The sequence below is a fragment of the Rhinolophus hipposideros genome (assembly GCF_964194185.1).
Source record: "Rhinolophus hipposideros genome assembly, chromosome: 18".
NCBI classification, from domain to species: Eukaryota; Metazoa; Chordata; class Mammalia; order Chiroptera; family Rhinolophidae; genus Rhinolophus; species Rhinolophus hipposideros.
The window spans coordinates 1264800-1282507 of NC_138064.1; the positions used below are offsets into that span (position 1 = coordinate 1264800).

The 17708-nt window shown below is 57.0% G+C and overlaps 2 protein-coding genes across 6 annotated transcripts in view; both read right to left on the reverse strand.

Annotated features, from left to right (window-relative positions):
- Positions 1 to 1772, reverse strand: part of PKD1L1 (polycystin 1 like 1, transient receptor potential channel interacting) — a gene marked incomplete at its 5' end in the record, with an annotated part of 103905 nt that extends 102133 nt beyond the window's left edge. The window contains one exon of the mRNA XM_081079376.1: positions 1688 to 1772. Within this exon, the coding sequence (XP_080935502.1) occupies positions 1688 to 1772 (85 nt within the window). The remainder of the gene's footprint in view (positions 1 to 1687) is intronic.
- Positions 1773 to 3007: 1235 nt separating this feature from the next.
- On the reverse strand, positions 3008 to 17393 carry HUS1 (HUS1 checkpoint clamp component). Of its 5 annotated transcripts, none has more exons than XR_013995386.1 (9): positions 17212 to 17393; positions 16618 to 16745; positions 14828 to 15004; positions 14381 to 14488; positions 13481 to 13555; positions 11074 to 11173; positions 9874 to 9993; positions 4849 to 7845; positions 3008 to 4506 (listed from the first exon to the last, which is right to left on the reverse strand). XR_013995386.1 is itself a non-coding variant. In XM_081080193.1 (8 exons), exons 1-8 carry the CDS (start codon positions 17261 to 17263, stop codon positions 7763 to 7765), a joined length of 843 nt encoding a protein of 280 aa, XP_080936319.1. In that variant the 5' UTR covers positions 17264 to 17393; the 3' UTR covers positions 3014 to 7762. The 5 variants fall into 5 exon arrangements, 3 of the variants coding, with proteins under 3 accessions (XP_080936319.1, XP_080936318.1, XP_080936320.1); XR_013995387.1 differs by having other exon boundaries at positions 9874 to 10011; positions 17212 to 17367; XM_081080193.1 differs by having other exon boundaries at positions 3014 to 7845.
- Positions 17394 to 17708: the final 315 nt, after the last annotated feature.

Below are 17708 nucleotides of genomic sequence, written 5' to 3' on the forward strand. Positions count from 1 at the left end.
ACAGGCCCTCGCGCCTCATCTGGCCCCTCAGCCACCCCAGCCCTCTGGTTTCCTTCCCACTGTCCTGTGGGGAGTAAACCCCAGAGACTTCGGGAAATGTGTACTTTGCTGTTTTACCAGTGACATGCTTTTAAGTGCCCTGTGCCTACAGAAGGGACCTGCTGCAAACACCCAGCTGTTAGCAAGCAAAGTCCCCTCTGACACGGAGGAAGTGCATTTGTCACCTTCCTGTCAAATAGGAAGCCCTTGTCAGAGCCACCTGCCCGCTGAGCTGACACCCACAGGGGGTCAGAGGGACAGCACGGCCAAGGGGATGACTCCTGCTCCCTCACCTGCCGTTCACAGTGGGGCCACTCAGCAACGGCCCAGGGCCAAGTGTGAGATGGCCACAGAGCTACACGGAGATGCAAGCAGCTGAGAAGGCACAGAGGTGACATGACAGTCCAGTGCTGTCCCCATGCTAGCCAGCCACAGGGGCCACCTGGGCTTAACTGAAACTAAGTAACACTGAGGGTTAGTTTCTCCGTCCCATCAGCCACATTTCAAGGGCTTGGAGACCGGGTACAGAAGCCTGTCACTGTGGAATGTTCTGGTGGCTGGAGCTGGTGCCGGCAGGGCTGAGGGCGCAGGGTCGCACACTGCGTCACCATGAGCCTGACCATCAGGAGCATGAAGGGCCGTGTCACCAGTGAGGACGGAGGGATGGGCCGTCCGGGGACACTGAACAAATGGACAGTGGCACCTGGAGTTTCTCAGGTACTTTAAGTGCAAATGAGTGACATGAAATGGTTTCCAAAAGTGGCTTCTTTTAAATCCCCATCTAAGGCCCTCGGTTAGGAACAGTCAGACTTGCCAGGCCCTTAGCCGTCCTCACAGCCCGGGTGGAGGGCGGAGGCCACTGGGCCAGGGCAGGAATCCTGGGGAACCTTCCAGAAGGCAAAGCACGGAATCTGGCTGCGCAGCTCTCCTTTGTTTGGGCTAAGTTTTGATGAACAAAACCTATCTATTTAGACTGTCTTACCCACAGATTCTGTACTTCAGGTTTAATCCTGGTTTTGGCACTGCCCCCAACAGTTTACTTAAGTCCTGACTCCACAAAAGGCGCAACTACTTAAGACATACACAGATCGAGAAACACTGGCTACTGGAACGCGGGCCCCGCTGCTGGAGGGTTTCAGCAGTCCAAGCAAAGGCAGTCACGGTTTGCAGCGTGACAAGGACAGCGGACAGCAGCTCTTCCCGAGCAGAAGCTCGATGTCCTGTGCGGTCAGGTGTGGGGAGCACGACACTAGCCACTCAGGCACGTGTGCACGTAGGTGCAAAGGGCGAACAACTGCAACCCTGTGTCATGAGGCTCACCCCACGCCCAGGTCCCAGGGCAAAGCCAGGCTCTGTCTGTCCCCAGGCCCCGTGCCTCCCAATGGACTCAGCTGGGGGAGACCCTGCGGCCCTATCACTGCAAAGCCATCACACGTGCCTGACATCTCACTGCAGCCACGGCCATGGCCACTGTGCCTAGGGGACCCTGTGGGTCCCACCAGGACCCATCTCCAGAGGCTCAAAGCCTTCGGCAGCACCCTCCCCACCCCGCCACGCATGGGCAGCTGATGGCGGGGGACACACGGGGTAACTAACTAAACGGGTCAAAAACAGGGAAATTGCTGGATCTTGGTCCATGTCCCCTTACCTTGCTCCGAGCTGCTCACAGGGACGGACAGCACTGAGGACAGCAAGGCCAGGGCTGGTACCAGCGCCCTCCACCCTGGCCCCATGGGGCCCCTGCTCAGCACCTGGGGAAGGAGTGTAGGGCGGGGGACGTGCACGGCCAAGGGTCCTGAAGCAACAGGGCAGCCCTTTGTGCTCTCAGGGGGGACAGTGAACCTCCTGGTGGGCGCCTTGGACAACCAGCCAACCACAGTGTCCTGAGAAACCCCCCTCCCCCCAGGAGCTGGGGTCTCACCTCCCCCACTGGGGGGGGGGTTCTTCCTTCCGCTCAGAGGCAAGTGTCCTGAAGGGAGTTAAGTGCGTCCTCTGTGAGGCTCAATAGCAGCTCCAGTAAAGTAACCCTGGTTACTATGGTGGCTGTGACAAACAGCTGAGAGCTCTGCCATTGGCCAGGAAGGGCTTCCCCCGACACTTAAAGCCGTTTTTTCCAAATTGAAGAAAACAGCTTTGCCACACGGGGGACTAAAGGTAGCCTATGCTTTGCACGACTCAGAGTTGTTGAATTAACAAATAGCAGCTGTAAGGCTTGCGGTGAGATAATGAGGCTAGTCAGGCGGGTTGAAAAAAGTGAGTGCGTTATTCTGCGCTCCCGGGTGAGGGCGAGGTTCACCGGTCCACAGACGGGCCAGCGAAGTCGCACCCAGGGTAGAGGAGGGAGGTATATATGCGATTTGGGGGGAGGGGGTTGGCTGAGTGAGGTGGCAGATGAGCAGCCCCCTAGCAGCAGATCGGGCGCCAGCAGCTTTGTCCGGAGTTGCTTATCGCACCAGCCGTCTGCTGCCTTTTCCGGGAAATGCCAGGGGCCCCAGTCTCTGTCAGGCGAGGAGAGGTCTAATTTAGCAGAGGGGTATGACTTGGCTCCTGGGGAGGGATCTAATTTGGCAGAGGGGTCTGACTCGGCTTCCGGCCGCTTTGACCATGCCCGCAGCTGACCTAACAGCAGCCATTGTTCTAAAACCTCCCACTCTCCCCACCAGCACCCACATAAAAGGAGACATCCATACTCGGTACCATTCAAACACCTTGACAGGTACACCCCAAAGGCTGCTGGTCCTGTAGCCCTTGGGGATGTGGGGGGTGAGACCCGCTCCGTCCCTGCAAAGTCACAGGAAACACCACGGAAAGGACACAGCGGTCATCGTGCAAATCACTTCTAAGCACCAGCGGGTCTGGTGAGCACGTTGCTTCTCTCAGAAACACATCGTCAGCAGGAAATGAACTGAACCACGTTTGCATTAACTTGTTACAGTGCAATCATTAAGAAAAGCACAACACACATTTTCCACGGGGGAATTTATTGAGTTCCAAAATACAGGTTTTTACACCCAGCAGTGTCTGCTCATCAAACCATCTCAGCTCCGTGCTCACCCCACGGCCAGCTCTGCCTTCAGCTTTGTCCTTGCGTCTGGAGCAGTTTCTCCCCCAAAGCCACACTGAGTCACGCATTGTTTGATACAGAAAATTGACACCATAAACATGAATAAAATCACCTTTGCTGTTTGTCAGTCGGGGTCACGTGAGTCAAACACGTCTGCTGTGCAGGGCATGGGGCGCAGGATGGAGGCAAAACAAAGCTCGGTCCCCAGACGGCCCCTCCCAGGTCCCATGGAGCTGCGCTGAGCCCGGGCTGTCTCCTGCTTATTTCAGACGACTCATCTATGTCCTTCAGCAACAGGCAAGTGACAAACAGTAAGACACACTGAGCATCACACTCTCGACTGGACAAGACTGCACGCTCCAGAAATTGGCAAAGTCGGATCAGGGCTGCAGCGGGCAGGGGCTGGCCCAGCTTGGGGGGGTGGGGGTGGAGGAGGCACGGCCACCTCCTCACATCACCCCCACCACACCCCCCACCGGTTTAGTCAAACAGCAGAGGAAAGCACAGGTACCTGGTGACAATGGTGACGGTCCCTCCCCACGAGGGAAGCGTGTGTCATCTAAGGGCCAAACGTTTACAGAACCCTTGGCTGGGAACGCAGGGCCCCCCACCAGGAAGCATGGTCCGCTCCTGGAGCTTTTACTGAATCTCACAGTTCAGCCAAGGCCTGAGCGCTACGCTGCCTTGAACTCCAACCACAGTGGCGGGTGGCATTAGTCAGCCAGAAGCCGCCACCCTAAGACACAGGACCAGGGTGTCTTCCAGAAAGGGCCAGGGCGGCCCCAGGCCTCGGCGTGCACTCAGGCCCCTTTCTGTGCCGAGCAGGTTCCAGGGCCTCAGTCGGGGTGAGAGAGCGGCCGAGGCTCTGCTTCCTGGCGCTACCCTGGGGCTCTGCGGTCATCAGGCGCCGTGTGAAGCCCGGTCCAGGCCTGGGACCTGCTGTCGGTCCTTCCCCATCACCACGAAGACGGGGTCACACACACCGAATGTGCCCGGGACAGGCACAGTTATCCTGGGTGCAACGTTACCTGACTCAGTATTTTGTACCTGTTATAATTTTAACTAGACAAATCAAAGTTCACGTTCCTACTCATGCAAATGAGGACGTGCTGTGAAAACTAAGAGTCTCAAGTCTGACGTTCAGAAAATTCTAACTGCCAGTTACTTAGGGACTACATTCAAATAATGAATATCATTACACATCCCTTACAAAAGAATTTATTTTTTGGTACAAAGCTGATTGTAAAAATTTTAGGAAATACTTACATTTATAAGGATTGAAATAAAACACCCAGAAATAACCCAGTTTCAACGCTGGCGCGTATTTCCCCCATGTCTTCCGATCCTACGCACACGTACACGTTACTGCTCTCTACACTGGGCTCAGGCAGTACGTGTCCTGTCTGATCTGCTCCTTTTTTTTTTTTTAATAAGATTTTATTGGGGAACAGTGTGCACCTCCGGGACTCTTCTCCAGTCAAGTTGTTGTCCTTTCGATCTTAGCTGTGGAGGGTGACATTTAGCTCAAGTTGTTCTTTCAGTCTTAGTTGTGGAGGGTGCAGCTCAGCTCCAGGTCCAGTTGCCCCTGTCAGTTGCAGGGGGTGCAGCCCACCATCCCCTGCAGGACTCGAGAAATCGAACCGGCAGCCTTGTGGTTGAGAGCCCACTGGCCCATGTGGGAATCGAACCGGCAGCCTTTGGAGTTAGGAGCACGGAGCTCCAACCACCTGAGCCACCGGGCTGACCCTGATCTGCTCCTTTTTAACTTAACTGTAAGTCAGAAATGTTTTGCCACATCAGCCCTTTATCTGTAACATCATTTTTAGAGGATGAAGTTGTGTTAAGCCACAGATTCGCTAACCAGTCCCGTTCCGTGTTTGTTCAGTGTGACAGCAGAACACCTCTGACGTAACGTAATCTTTGTGTAAGTTCCCGTAAGACGATGCATGAGGTCAAAGGGTACACACCTTTTTTAAGGCACTCCACCTACAGTAGAGACCACCTTGGACCCCAAAGACACTTGGATCGGTGCCTACTCCCACCAGCAGTGTCTGAGGGGCGAAGGTGACACCAGTCGTCACATATGACCACCTCCTGGGTCAGGGCTGTACTGAGAAGCCGTAGAAACCCAAAGATGCCCAAGCTTCCTTTTAAGCCCCCACAAAACCCGTATGAAAGGACAGAACTGCATTTCTTCACGACGACGCACTGCCCATTGGGCCACACCCCCCAGCACAGGTCCCGGCTCAGGATCCCCAGAGCAGTGGCCTCCGCGGGGGCCCTGGGCTGTGGAGGGTACGTGGCCCCTGTAGGGAGGGTGGTCAGGCGCTCGGGCATTCATCACGAGGGGGCCCAAGGAGCGTGGCCTGAGCATGACCACTCGGAGCACTCCTGCACATGGCAGGTTGCTGCAGAACCAGTCAGCGACAGTGTCTGCCATCCAGAAAGCTATTTTAAGAGACCGGCCACCACACTGAGATGTTAGTTAGTCTGGAAATAAGCTAACTGTTCAGATTGTAGTCATTCCTCCAAATGGACGAACTCACTATTTCCTAACAGTTTGCCTCGGCGCATCTCCCAGCACGCGGGTTCTATCGTCCATTCCCCCTGCCCCCAGGTGGCAGGAAGAGCCACGCTGTCAGGCTCTCTGGGGGTCCCAGGCTCTGAGAACACAACAAAGCAGCCAGTGCTGCCGAGGAGCAGCAGAAACAGGCCCCCGCCCCGGACTCCCCAGGAAGGGCCCTTTGTCCACATCCACACGGAAAAGCTTAAGCCATCCACAAAATCATCAAAAGCAGGTATTACTTAAACCAACAGCATACAGAGCTGAGAGAAACTACGTCTGGTTTTAGGACCTCTTAAAAATTGCATGGAAACCTACTTTTCTACAGCAGATTTAAAACCGAGATGCTCTTTCCAGATTCGAAAACTGATTAGTGAATGTTAACTCTGAAATGTGATTTGTTATTCCAGCCACTTAGCAGAAGTGAGGGGACAGGTTACAGTCAGAAGTCAGAAGTCCTGGCTTCTAATCCCATCCCCTCCCCAGCTGTGTGAGGCCACAGTGCAATCCCTCAGAACGTCCGTGCTGTTCTGACCTGGATGGGCCCTGCCCCGTGTCCTCCGCAGCATGGCCCCGACACCCCAACAACAGAAGGTCAGATGTGTTTGCTAAATTCTTGAGGAAAGAAAACCCAAGGGCAGTCTGTGTAATGCAGATGGGGAGAAATGTGCTTTTACTATGAATTTCTATAAGAAGCAAATACTGGGGGTGCCAAAAAATAAAAAAAGTACACACGTGGGCCCTTTGGTCAACGTTGCTCAAGCAGGAGTTCACCGTAATCAGAAGTGTCTGAACACTGATGGGAACCACTGTGAGCACCTCTAGTCATTGCACAAGTCAAACGTGAGTTGTATTCATCTTTTGTTATGGGTATATACTGAGCATTACAATTTTTTAATAGTGTTTTCCTTTCATAAAATGTGTACACATTTTTTTTGGTACCCCCTGTATTTTCATTACATATGAAATGTCATTTAAACGTTCAGAAGTACCCAATATTCCAGATGGTCAAAGCACTAGCACGTCCTTGCTAACAGAAGTCTAGGTTTTATAAACTGGCCTCAGGTATCACTGCAATAGGCCAGAGGAGACAGGCTGCAAAATTAAAATGACATCCTGATTTTAAAGTATTAGTTTAACAAAATATTACATGCTATTTGAACTAACGTTAGTGAGCCTGAGAAGAGGCATGAAAAATGACAGCCTGAGAAAAACATTGGTTTTACCTAATCATAGGAAAAAGCCATAAAACAATTTTCAATGTTGCTAATGTCCCATTTCTTTCTCTTATGCAACTACCTTGTTGCTCCATTTGCAATGTGACCTTGAGATAACGGCCACAATACAATGTCCACTTGCACAGGGCAGGTGACAGTCGGGCACACTAGGAACTGTGATGAGATGCACCCGGGATCACGCAGGGCTAGGTGACCGTGACGCACAAACAGAAACGTGGCCTCGTCACTGAGCACAGACACTGACTGAGGAGGCCTGTGTGTTCTTCCTGTAAACACACAGGTGCTCTTTCCAGAAAGACTTAGAACCTGGGACCCACAGTGGCCTCAGGGACACTGGTAGGAATGGCAGCCTGGACAGCTTCACGGGCGTCACAAAGCCCCCACACTGTAGCCAGACACCCCCCACTCTGAGCCACGGGCGCGGCACAGGCTCTCAGGGACAGGCCAGGACAGGTGACACAGGGACCCATAATGCCCAGGCTGTCCCCACCGGACACTCAGGCAAAAACAGACCCGTGCTCCAGACAGCAGTTCTGTGAATTTGGATTCTAGACCAATTCTAAATACAAGAAGGCTTTCACACCTTCGATGAGAAAGTCCTATTCAAAGTCTGGATAAAGACACTCTTTTCAATGTCTTAAAAGCACAACAAAACAGATACGAGAACAAAAAATATGAAGTAAGGTTTATCCAACTGTGTTTCACGAATTCAATGTCCAGTTAAAATATTAGAGGGAAACATAAGAGAAATGCACAGAATCTGAGCTGCTGCAAGGACAAACGACAGAACACATCACCCGTCAGCCTCTTCCGGCCAGTGGCACCAGAGATCCCAGGCGCCCAATCCAGCAGGCGCTGCTATGACAATGCCGGGATGAAATACTGCAGGGACACATCCTCATGGAGCAAATCGAAGTGAACCACCTTGTTCCTGACAATATCTAGGGAGGGAGAGAAGAAACCTGTGATGGGCAGGCCTCCCAGCTCCCACGTCCGCCCTGGTGCCCCCTGGAGAAGCCTGTGCTCGTGGAGCGCCCGGCCCCCAGGATGGTGTGTGACTGCCGCCGAGGCACAGCTGACCTGGATGCCAGCTGTGCTCGGGAGAGAGACGCAAAGCTGCCAAGGCCTTAGGTGCACGGCCCGCAAGGCAGATGTCTGGCACCACATTCACCCAAATCCATGGTCCTCCAGGAAAAAGCAGCTTCCTACGAGGAAGGGACTAAGTGCGCTGAGGAAAGCCAAGGGCGCGCAGTTTCACTGCCCCCTGGGACAGGCTGTGTCACACACGAGAGAGCAAGAGGGGACAGGAGAAGGCACATCCGTCAGCAGCACAGGGACTTCAGTAACCTGCCAATCCTGCGAAGACCACGGCCACGGGGCAAAGTCCAGGCAGAGGCACAAGACCAGAGAGCAAGTGCCCCAGAGGACAGGAGACCGCAGTGTGACAAGGCCCAGCAGCCAAGGCCCTCACCAAAGGGACCAGGACAGAGCTGCTGCTCCAAAGGAAACCCGCTGAACCTGCTGGAGCCGCGGTGAGGACAACGGGGTGACACGAGCACTCGTGCCCCAGCTGTGGAGAGAGCAGTCACGGGGTGGGGGGCACAGAGGACGAGGGGGACAGACTCCCGTGCAGAGGTGTGGGCACACAGGTGGAGACAGAGGACGGCGGGGGCCACACCCAGAGGTGGGACGGGGAACAGGCCCCGGCCAGAGGTCGCCCAGGGACAGAACTGCAGGCAGAAAAGGAGAATTGGGGAGTAAGGAACCGGCAAGAGAAGCGCGGTGTTTGCTGTCCGGGCTGGTGCGGCTCTGCCACACGCGGGTCCCTCTGAGAGCGGGGGCAGTCAGTCTGGCCAGTGACAAATACACAACTCTGTCTCCTGGCCACAGTGCAGCTCAGAGCCTGCGGCCCATCTCCACTTCGCAGACAGGGCGCTGGCTGCCAGGCTGCCCCGGGAACCTGGCAGAACTGAGACTCGACGGCCGAGCCCAGAGCCCTGAGGCACCTGCAGTCAGCAAGGTCCCTGGCAGCTGTGCACGCTGGCATAGTGCAAAGCCCATCTGAAACCCGCACGGACCCTGTGCTGAAGCGCGCTGCCTCTCTAGGAGCCGCACACGCCGACACTGGTGTCCGCTGCCCCACCCAGCCAGGCCCGCCCTCCTCCCCTCCCGGCCCACGGCCACCCCCCACCTCCAGTACTCTCCACCCCACCTAACACCTTCCTGTGACACCCAGGCTATGCCCTTCTGTGGTCTCTCCTCCTCTTCCAGCCTCTCATTCTACAGGCTGGTCCTAGACACAGTCCCCTGGAATTTTCCATTCCTCCTCTACAGAGTGCTGACAATCTGACAGTTATCAGGTACATTCTGAGCCCTTCTCCTTCTCAGCTATGCTCACAGGTGGCTTAGTGTCAGCCTGGTAGCTGTCACTAAGAGGACCATCTCCTGTGATCTCTGTGGCCAGGAGAAAGCCAGCCTTGGAAGACCCTGGGCGTGAGCCCTCCTCAGGTGTGGCCGATGGGCAAAGACGCCGAGGCAGGTGTGTGGCTGCGGGAGACGGAATCAAGGGGGGAGGCGAGAGGACGCAGGCGCCAGGTACGAGACAGGTGAGATTTAGACACAGGAAGGAAGCAAGGGCATCTCGATGGGAACGTCAAGCCCAGCGTGTCAGGGTGTCGCGTCCGTCAGGCTGGCTCAGCGCAGAAGATGGGCGGTCAGTACCCATCCTCCTGCAGCCTCTCTCCAGGCAGACCACGTATGACGCCAGGCCTGCAGGAGCCCGACCCCGCAGCTGTCTCCTGCGGTGCCTCTGCGTACCTCAGAACCCGGGAAACCCAAACACCTGAGGGCCTGGAGAACCAGAGGCCACATGACCGAGCTGTCACACACTTGCGAGACCACGTGCAACCTGGTGAGCTGGAGGAGACGAATGTGTTGGAAGTGTGAAACACAGAAGAAAACGCACTTACTGCAGATGGCCTTTGTGGGGTTCACTTGCTGTCCAGAAAGAAACTGCAGGAACTTCCTGATATCCACGTGCACTTCTGCCATGAGCGCTGGGGTTCTGTCTTGAGAGGCGTTTTCAGAGGCTAAAACCACAGGGACACCTTCAGACGTGACAGGGAACCCAGAAAAGCGAAGTGGCACTTACGTAAACGAGGTGCATTACCCTGATCGGCGTGCTGCAGAAATACTGCAAAACGCGGATGGAATCATTCGGTCGGCGAGAACGTACCAAGTCCCAATTCTGGAACACTGCGCTAATTTACAGGGTAGCTTCACTTACGGGGACCCAAAATATGGCCCAGTGTCCCCGTTTGGCCAGATCACGGTGTCTCCTCATGTGCGTACGTATATCAAACAGCTAAGACACACACAGCTAATGGGAGGCCTCTCATTCCCAGGCGGAAGAAACGTCCTCTCACCTCTGGGAAAAGTCATTCATTAAAACAAACAAAACGAGTAACGGTAACCAAGTCCTCTGGCACAGCTGTCATCAAAGCCTGGCTTACACAATATCGCCTAGTCCCACGTGGAGAGGACGCCCCTCTCAGTAATGCTAAGTGCGCCTGTGACAAGCACTCCAGGAGCAAAACACTAATTCTGAGTGACGAGCCCAGTGTGTCTGGGACACATTCGTGACGACACCGGGGTCTAGTTGTCACCGACCACCCCGCCCACGATCCCACGTGCTCAGTCTCTCCCCTTCACTACTTCCTGAACTGACTTATGGTCCCTTATCGCCTTGTATGAGACAAAACATCTGATCACGTGAGAAGAGTTCCGATTGGCTAATCTAATTTCATAAGCATTAAAGAGGCAAAGTAGGACACAGTAAGAAATGCTCTCTACCTGACTCCATTCCAGGTGACAAACTGCAATCTCTAGTAGCAGAAACGAGTTTAAGAGCTGGCAGAGCTTGGGGTTTCCCAGCTCAGCCAGCCCCAGTTGGCAGACCCTGCGCCCATCCTTCCGCCTCCCAGCGGCAGGCACACTCCTTATGCCCCGGGGCTCACCTTCCCACTCCACAGGCCAGTGGCAGGCGACCAACCTCAGTCACGTCCCCCTCAGGCCTGAGTCACAGGCACTGAAACAACCGCTTCCGGTTAGAGACCCCCGTCCTCTGAAACAATGTATCAGGAGCAAACAGAACCCAGCAGGACACTTACCAGACGGAGGGTTTCCGAGATCTTTAAAATGAGTTGTAACGCATACCAGCTCAGACTCTATTTTCAAGTTCAGGTCCCCATTTCCGTTTGCTTCAATTATCTGCAAATGGAACATTTCAGTCTTAAAAAAGAATGTCCTAAGGGGACTGTGGTCAGACCTCAAACCAAGACATTCTGGAAAGAGAGGAACCACGCTGGCCAGACAGCACTCAGGGGCCTGGGGGTGCTGCACGAAGCAGACGCAGAGGGGGGGACCTGTGTTTCAGAAAGAGCTGGAAGAAACTGAGGACAGTGAAGCTACGAAAGGAGAGCACAGGTCAGAATCAGGGACGCTCTGACGTGACGTGACCAGACCGCTTGCAGACGTACAAAGAGCTGACAGAACGCAGGAAGTAACTTGAAATATAAGGGCAAATCGGAAATGGAAAGCAAACAGGCAAGAAACCATGGGCACATAGACAGCGCAGGAAGACAAGACGAGGCAGAAAGTCAAAAAATACAAATTACCGAACAGAAACGGAGGTAGAGAGGATCTGGACAGCAGGTGAGTGGGGGAGCCCCGAGTCCGGCAGGAGGACCGTGCTCAGCAGACACCTCCCAAGTGGAGAGGCCACAAACCTGGACTTCAGAGAAAGTGGGGAAATGCCGGGGCCTATCCACGCCCCCCCCCAAGAGAAAGTCCCAGCCACTCCCACAGGAGGTGGAGCCAGAATCATGTGGACAGCACCATGCCAAGGTGAAGAAATGGGCACGAGGACCTCACACCCTGCACACCCTGCTTGTTTCTGCTGCTCCCACGCGACTCACACAGCCCATCCCCAGGGCCACGTCTGCTATGAAGGAAGGAAGAGAGGGTGGAGACTCAGCATGCGGCTTTAGCTCCTGATGGGACAGGAGGTGTTTTCCGTGTACTGAGTCTCACTCAGCGGCCTTACGTCCCCTGCCTGTCACCTTCAGACACAGAACCTGTCACCCGGGTAGACGTCCTCAGGCCCCTGACTCTACTTCCCACACGACAACTTTCCATGTAGGAGGGCAGATGACAGCAGATAAACCACAACACTTTCATTTGTTTTTCAATACTCCGGAGAAAAATTCTTCTGATGATTTTCTCTACCCAGGCTACTGGGCCGACTCATTGCCCTTGGATAGAAAGAACAAAACAATGGGGTCCGCAGATGAATTGCCGGCCTGGCCTTCTCTCTCCTGGGCCTCTCGGAAGCTCTCTCAGGTCCCCAGGGCATCCCACCCTGGCAATGGAAGCTTCCGGCCTGACAACTGGGTCAGCTCACACTGCAGCAGCGGAAGCCGACTGCAAGTTAAAATGACATCTAGGAGATTAAGCCAAGAAAGACAATCACTCTTACGTGAGCACCATCACAGATATGAATGGCCCACAAACACTTCCTACGCCTGAGAAAACCTTTGCAATTCCAAAGATCGCTTGAAGGTACATTTCATTCCAGGTCCATGCGACAACACTTACTAACCACCCGCTGGGTGACAGTCCCACAGTGGTGGCTGGGACACAAAGATGGTTGAGATAGCGTTTCCCTTTCCAATGCTGGCAGGTCACTTAGCATGGAGCACTGAGCACAGAGTTACAGCGAGTGGCGAGAGCCTAAGCGTGGGGGGAGACAAGACAGCGAGTGCGGAATGGCCGAGACAGAGCCTGGAAAGCGCTGGCAGTGTGGGGAAGGACAAGAGTCGAGGGAGGGTTTGTAGGGACGGTGTGGCCACGTGACAGGGGACAAGGCTGAGCAGGTGAAGATCAAAAGTGGACACTTGGTCAGGCTGATGGTGGTTTTTAGAAGATTCGGGACATAATCAAATGTTTGGGGTCAAGTAAAGGAAGAATTCAGAGAATCCGGGGGTGACTGGGACCATCCACACCCTTCCCCATCACCGTCACATGCTGTAGCATTTTGTGACACTGTAGTGGACCAACCGCCACATAAGCAAACAGCAAAGGAAATACGTCCATGCACATCAGCCAACAGCTGATGAGGGGGAGACGGCGTGGGCTGGGGGGCTCCGTGCTGGGCTTGGGGAGACCTCCACTAAGGAGACAGGACACTCCAGTCACTGCCAGTGATTCATAAAACACACACACAGCAGACAAGCTGGGATGTTTCGTCCAAACACAAGTGAAGGAAGCCAGAAGTGTTGGCTGTGTTGTCAATATGCTACAGACACAAGTGTGATGGACCAGGGCAAATAGAAAAGCCTCCCCCGTGAGGGAGAGCAAAGCACCAGCACAGGTTTCCTGGACACCGTGAAACTGCAGCTCTCAACAACAGGCAGGGGAGGGCGCCCACCGCACTGGGCCTCAGGGCCCCCACACCTGTGGCCGGCATCAGCCTGAACCCAAGGCTCCGGGCGCGTTTCCGAGGAAGTAGTAACTTACAAGGTGATTGCTGATGTTTTTCATTCTCTCCACCACGCTCTTCATAATCTTCAGGACTGGCAAATAAATACTAACCTACGAAAGCAACGAGAAAACTCCCGAGAATTAAAGAAGTGAGGACAGTGAAGTGCTGACAGGTGCACCCTACCGCCTAGGTCGGCCACGCGCGCACGCTTAGCAGCTCTGGAATCTGGGCTTTTACACTGTCCTTTCAAAATATGAAAAGAAATTTTATTTCCCTAAGTCACGCCTGCCTCTGGGGTTACCTTGGCAACCACACAGCTGTGGGCACTCTGGCTGCACAGACTGCAGCCCTCAGGCCAGAGGCCCTATGTCACCCAAGGGGAATAAGACTCTGAGGGACGCACCCCCAGACAGGCCTTCTTACCCCAGAAAAGGACCACAAGGAAGTCCCTGCACCAGCACTCAGACCAGGTCACCAACAGTGCCTGATACAATGCTGGCTTTTCCCAGGTGGTGTGGATATTCTCCAATAAAATTCCCTTTCCACGGTCTCTTCTCCAATAAATTGTAAGCAAGAAGCAACAGACTCTCAGGCCTCATCTTTATTTCCAGCTGCCCTGGGATTCCTGCTCTGCCCTTGGCTCTTACGCGCACACCCCAGGCATCACTCCTTACAGGATGAGGTAAAATCACGTGCTGAGACCCAAACAGGTGCCTAAGCCTTCACTCCCGACAGAAACCAGTCCCCCACAGTGCTCCATCCATGTAGTCTAGTTTCATTTAAGCGCCACTGCTGAGCAAGACATTGTCTCCCACCTGTGGCGTGTGGCTTTACTGCTACACGCTGCACTGTTTTAAGATCTTTATGTAAACGGCAAAAGGAAAATACTCCATTTTCTTTTCGTGGAGTATCCTTTAAAAATGAGCGTGACTCACATCACAGTCTGGGACTGTCGGTTCCTGTAAATCCTTCCACAGTTTCCTAGGAATGACCTTTATGGGGATATCGTGGGTTACAATGCGACTGCTGCTTGACACAGATAACTGCAAAGAGAAGAATTACAGTATTTTTGTAACGTCAATATTTAGAAAAAACAAAAACAAAAAAAAAACTAAGAGACAAAAATAAAAAAGCTAACAGGCCACATCTAAGTGGAATGTTCTCAATCCATTCATGAAAACCTGTTCAACAAACATCCAGGGTGTGCGTGGTCTGCTCTGGGTTAGGAGCGGGGACGTGTGCTGAACAAGCCAACGCCATTAAGTAGGAGGAGAAACTGAGTCCAGTGGAAAATACTCAGGTGCCAAAAAACCAGTTAAGTGTCAACAGCCAGCCGGCTCGGTTCCTTCTGGGAAGTTTCAGAACCTCTTCCGCCTACTCACCAGCTCGATGGAGACTGTGAGGCAGGGAAAGTGTTTGTTAGTCAGCTTGATTTTCAAGGCTCTGGCATTCTGGGCAGTTTTCAAGGCTCGAGACAGATTCTCTGATGTCAGCTCTAAATAAATGGCATTGTTTTCTGCGGACACACCTTCCATTTGAAATTCGTTGAAGAAGTTCTCCTAAGGGCAGAAAATGAGCCCTGAGCCCGGGTCCGCAGCCGGGCAGCGTGCACCGCCCTCACGAGCCCCCGCTCACCTGCTCCAGCTCGCACCACATGCTCACGCCTCCTCCGGCCCTCGGGAGCCCCCCGCTCACCTGCTCCAGCTCGCACCACACGCTCACGCCTCCTCCGGCCCTCGGGAGCCCCCGCTCACCTGCTCCAGCTCGCACCACACGCTCACGCCTCCTCCGGCCCTCACGAGCCCCCGCTCACCTGCTCCAGCTCGCACCACACGCTCACGCCTCCTCCGGCCCTCACGAGCCCCCGCTCACCTGCTCCAGCTCGCACCACACGCTCACGCCTCCTCCGGCCCTCACGAGCCCCCGCTCACCTGCTCCAGCTCGCACCACACGCTCACGCCTCCTCCGGCCCTCACGAGCCCCCGCTCACCTGCTCCAGCTCGCACCACACGCTCACGCCTCCTCCGGCCCTCACGAGCCCCCGCTCACCTGCTCCAGCTCGCACCACACGCTCACGCCTCCTCGGGCCCTCACGAGCCCCCGCTCACCTGCTCCAGCTCGCACCACACGCTCACGCCTCCTCCGGCCCTCACGAGCCCCCGCTCACCTGCTCCAGCTCGCACCACACGCTCACGCCTCCTCCGGCCCTCGGGAGCCCCCGCTCACCTGCTCCAGCTCGCACCACACGCTCACGCCTCCTCCGGCCCTCGGGAGCCCCCGCTCACCTGCTCCAGCTCGCACCACACGCTCACGCCTCCTCCGGCCCTCACGAGCCCCCGCTCACCTGCTCCAGCTCGCACCACACGCTCACGCCTCCTCCGGCCCTCACGAGCCCCCCGCTCACCTGCTCCAGCTCGCACCACACGCTCACGCCTCCTCCGGCCCTCACGAGCCCCCGCTCACCTGCTCCAGCTCGCACCACACGCTCACGCCTCCTCGGGCCCTCACGAGCCCCCGCTCACCTGCTCCAGCTCGCACCACACGCTCACGCCTCCTCCGGCCCTCGGGAGCCCCCGCTCACCTGCTCCAGCTCGCACCACATGCTCACGCCTCCTCGGGCCCTCACGAGCCCCCGCTCACCTGCTCCAGCTCGCACCACACGCTCACGCCTCCTCCGGCCCTCGGGAGCCCCCGCTCACCTGCTCCAGCTCGCACCACACGCTCACGCCTCCTCCGGCCCTCGGGAGCCCCCGCTCACCTGCTCCAGCTCGCACCACACGCTCACGCCTCCTCCGGCCCTCACGAGCCCCCGCTCACCTGCTCCAGCTCGCACCACACGCTCACGCCTCCTCCGGCCCTCACGAGCCCCCCGCTCACCTGCTCCAGCTCGCACCACACGCTCACGCCTCCTCCGGCCCTCACGAGCCCCCGCTCACCTGCTCCAGCTCGCACCACACGCTCACGCCTCCTCGGGCCCTCACGAGCCCCCGCTCACCTGCTCCAGCTCGCACCACACGCTCACGCCTCCTCCGGCCCTCACGAGCCCCCGCTCACCTGCTCCAGCTCGCACCACACGCTCACGCCTCCTCCGGCCCTCGGGAGCCCCCGCTCACCTGCTCCAGCTCGCACCACATGCTCACGCCTCCTCCGGCCCTCGGGAGCCCCCGCTCACCTGCTCCAGCTCGCACCACATGCTCACGCCTCCTCCGGCCGCCCTGTCCGACAGGATGAAGTGCAGCTGACGCGGGCTGATGCGCAGCGTGCAGGTCTTGGCGAGCTTGGCTACCATGCTGCTGACTCCTGCGGGGGGGCGAGGCACGGCGCTCGTGGGCGGCACCCCGACCCCAGGGCCCCCGGCCGGGCAGCAGCAGGGCCAGCCCCACCCGGGGCGGGCTCGGCGGACACACGGCGCTCGCCATGGGCTCCGCGGGGGCACCTCGTGCCGGACCCCCGCCCCCGCCCGACACGCCGCTCAGGCCGGCTGCGCCGGGACCCGACGCGCCCACGCCCTCGGCCCCCACGGGTCTGCGCCGAGAGGCTGCCCCCGCCCGCCGCCGGCTCGCGAGGAAACGCCACGCGCGGGGAATGGGGCTGCAGACCAAGCCTGGGCACGTGCGGCCCCGCCCACAGGCGCGCATCCCGCCCCCCGCCCCCCGCGCGCCCCCCGCCCCCCAAGCCCCAAGCCCGCCGCGCGCAGCCTCCTGCCGGCCCGCCCTCCGCTCTGGGCTCCTCTCCACACCGCCCGGGGCGGCGCGGCCCCACTCACGCGTGAAGTGGTTCAGACAGGCCGCGTCCACGATTTTGGCCCGAAACTTCATGCCGGAGCGCGGGCCCGCGCGGGGGACCCGCCACCCGCGGACCGCGGTGCCGCCCTCAGCGTCCCTCCGGAAACGCGGCCGCGCGCCCACAGGTTCCGCCCGGCCGGCGCGGCCTCACGGGAGCCGCGTCACGCCCCCGGGGGCGGGGCCCGAGGTACGCCGGGCGTCACGTGCGCGGGGAGGCGGGGCGCCGTCCTCCTCCCGGCGGGGGTCTCGCGCTGCGCGGTCGCGTGTTGAAAGGGCGTGTGCGGCGCGTCGCCAGTCCTGCGAAAACGCCGGGAATGAAACCGGCCGCCCCCACTCCCCGTACGAGGCTCCGCCTCTGCGCCCTGTGAGAGCGCGGCGAGGGCGGACGGCCTGCAGGTGCGGAGAGGACCGGCCTGACGGAGCCGCCCCGAGAATCCCAGCGCAGGGGCTTCCGAAGCCTCCGGCGCGGCGCACGCGT

What these genes read in the sequence shown, in the direction of transcription:
- HUS1 (XM_081080192.1), bottom strand. Translation starts at nt 17,263, where the DNA reads ATGAAGTTTCGGGCCAAAATCGTGGACGCGGCCTGTCTGAACCACTTC. An exon ending in TCACAGTCTCCATCGAGCTG is followed by an intron (nt 14,489 to 14,827) that starts GTGAGTAGGCGG and finishes TTCTCTTTGCAG; the next exon opens with TTATCTGTGTCAAGCAGCAG. An exon ending in CCCCACAAAGGCCATCTGCA is followed by an intron (nt 7,846 to 9,873) that starts GTAAGTGCGTTT and finishes CTCCCTCCCTAG; the next exon opens with ATATTGTCAGGAACAAGGTG.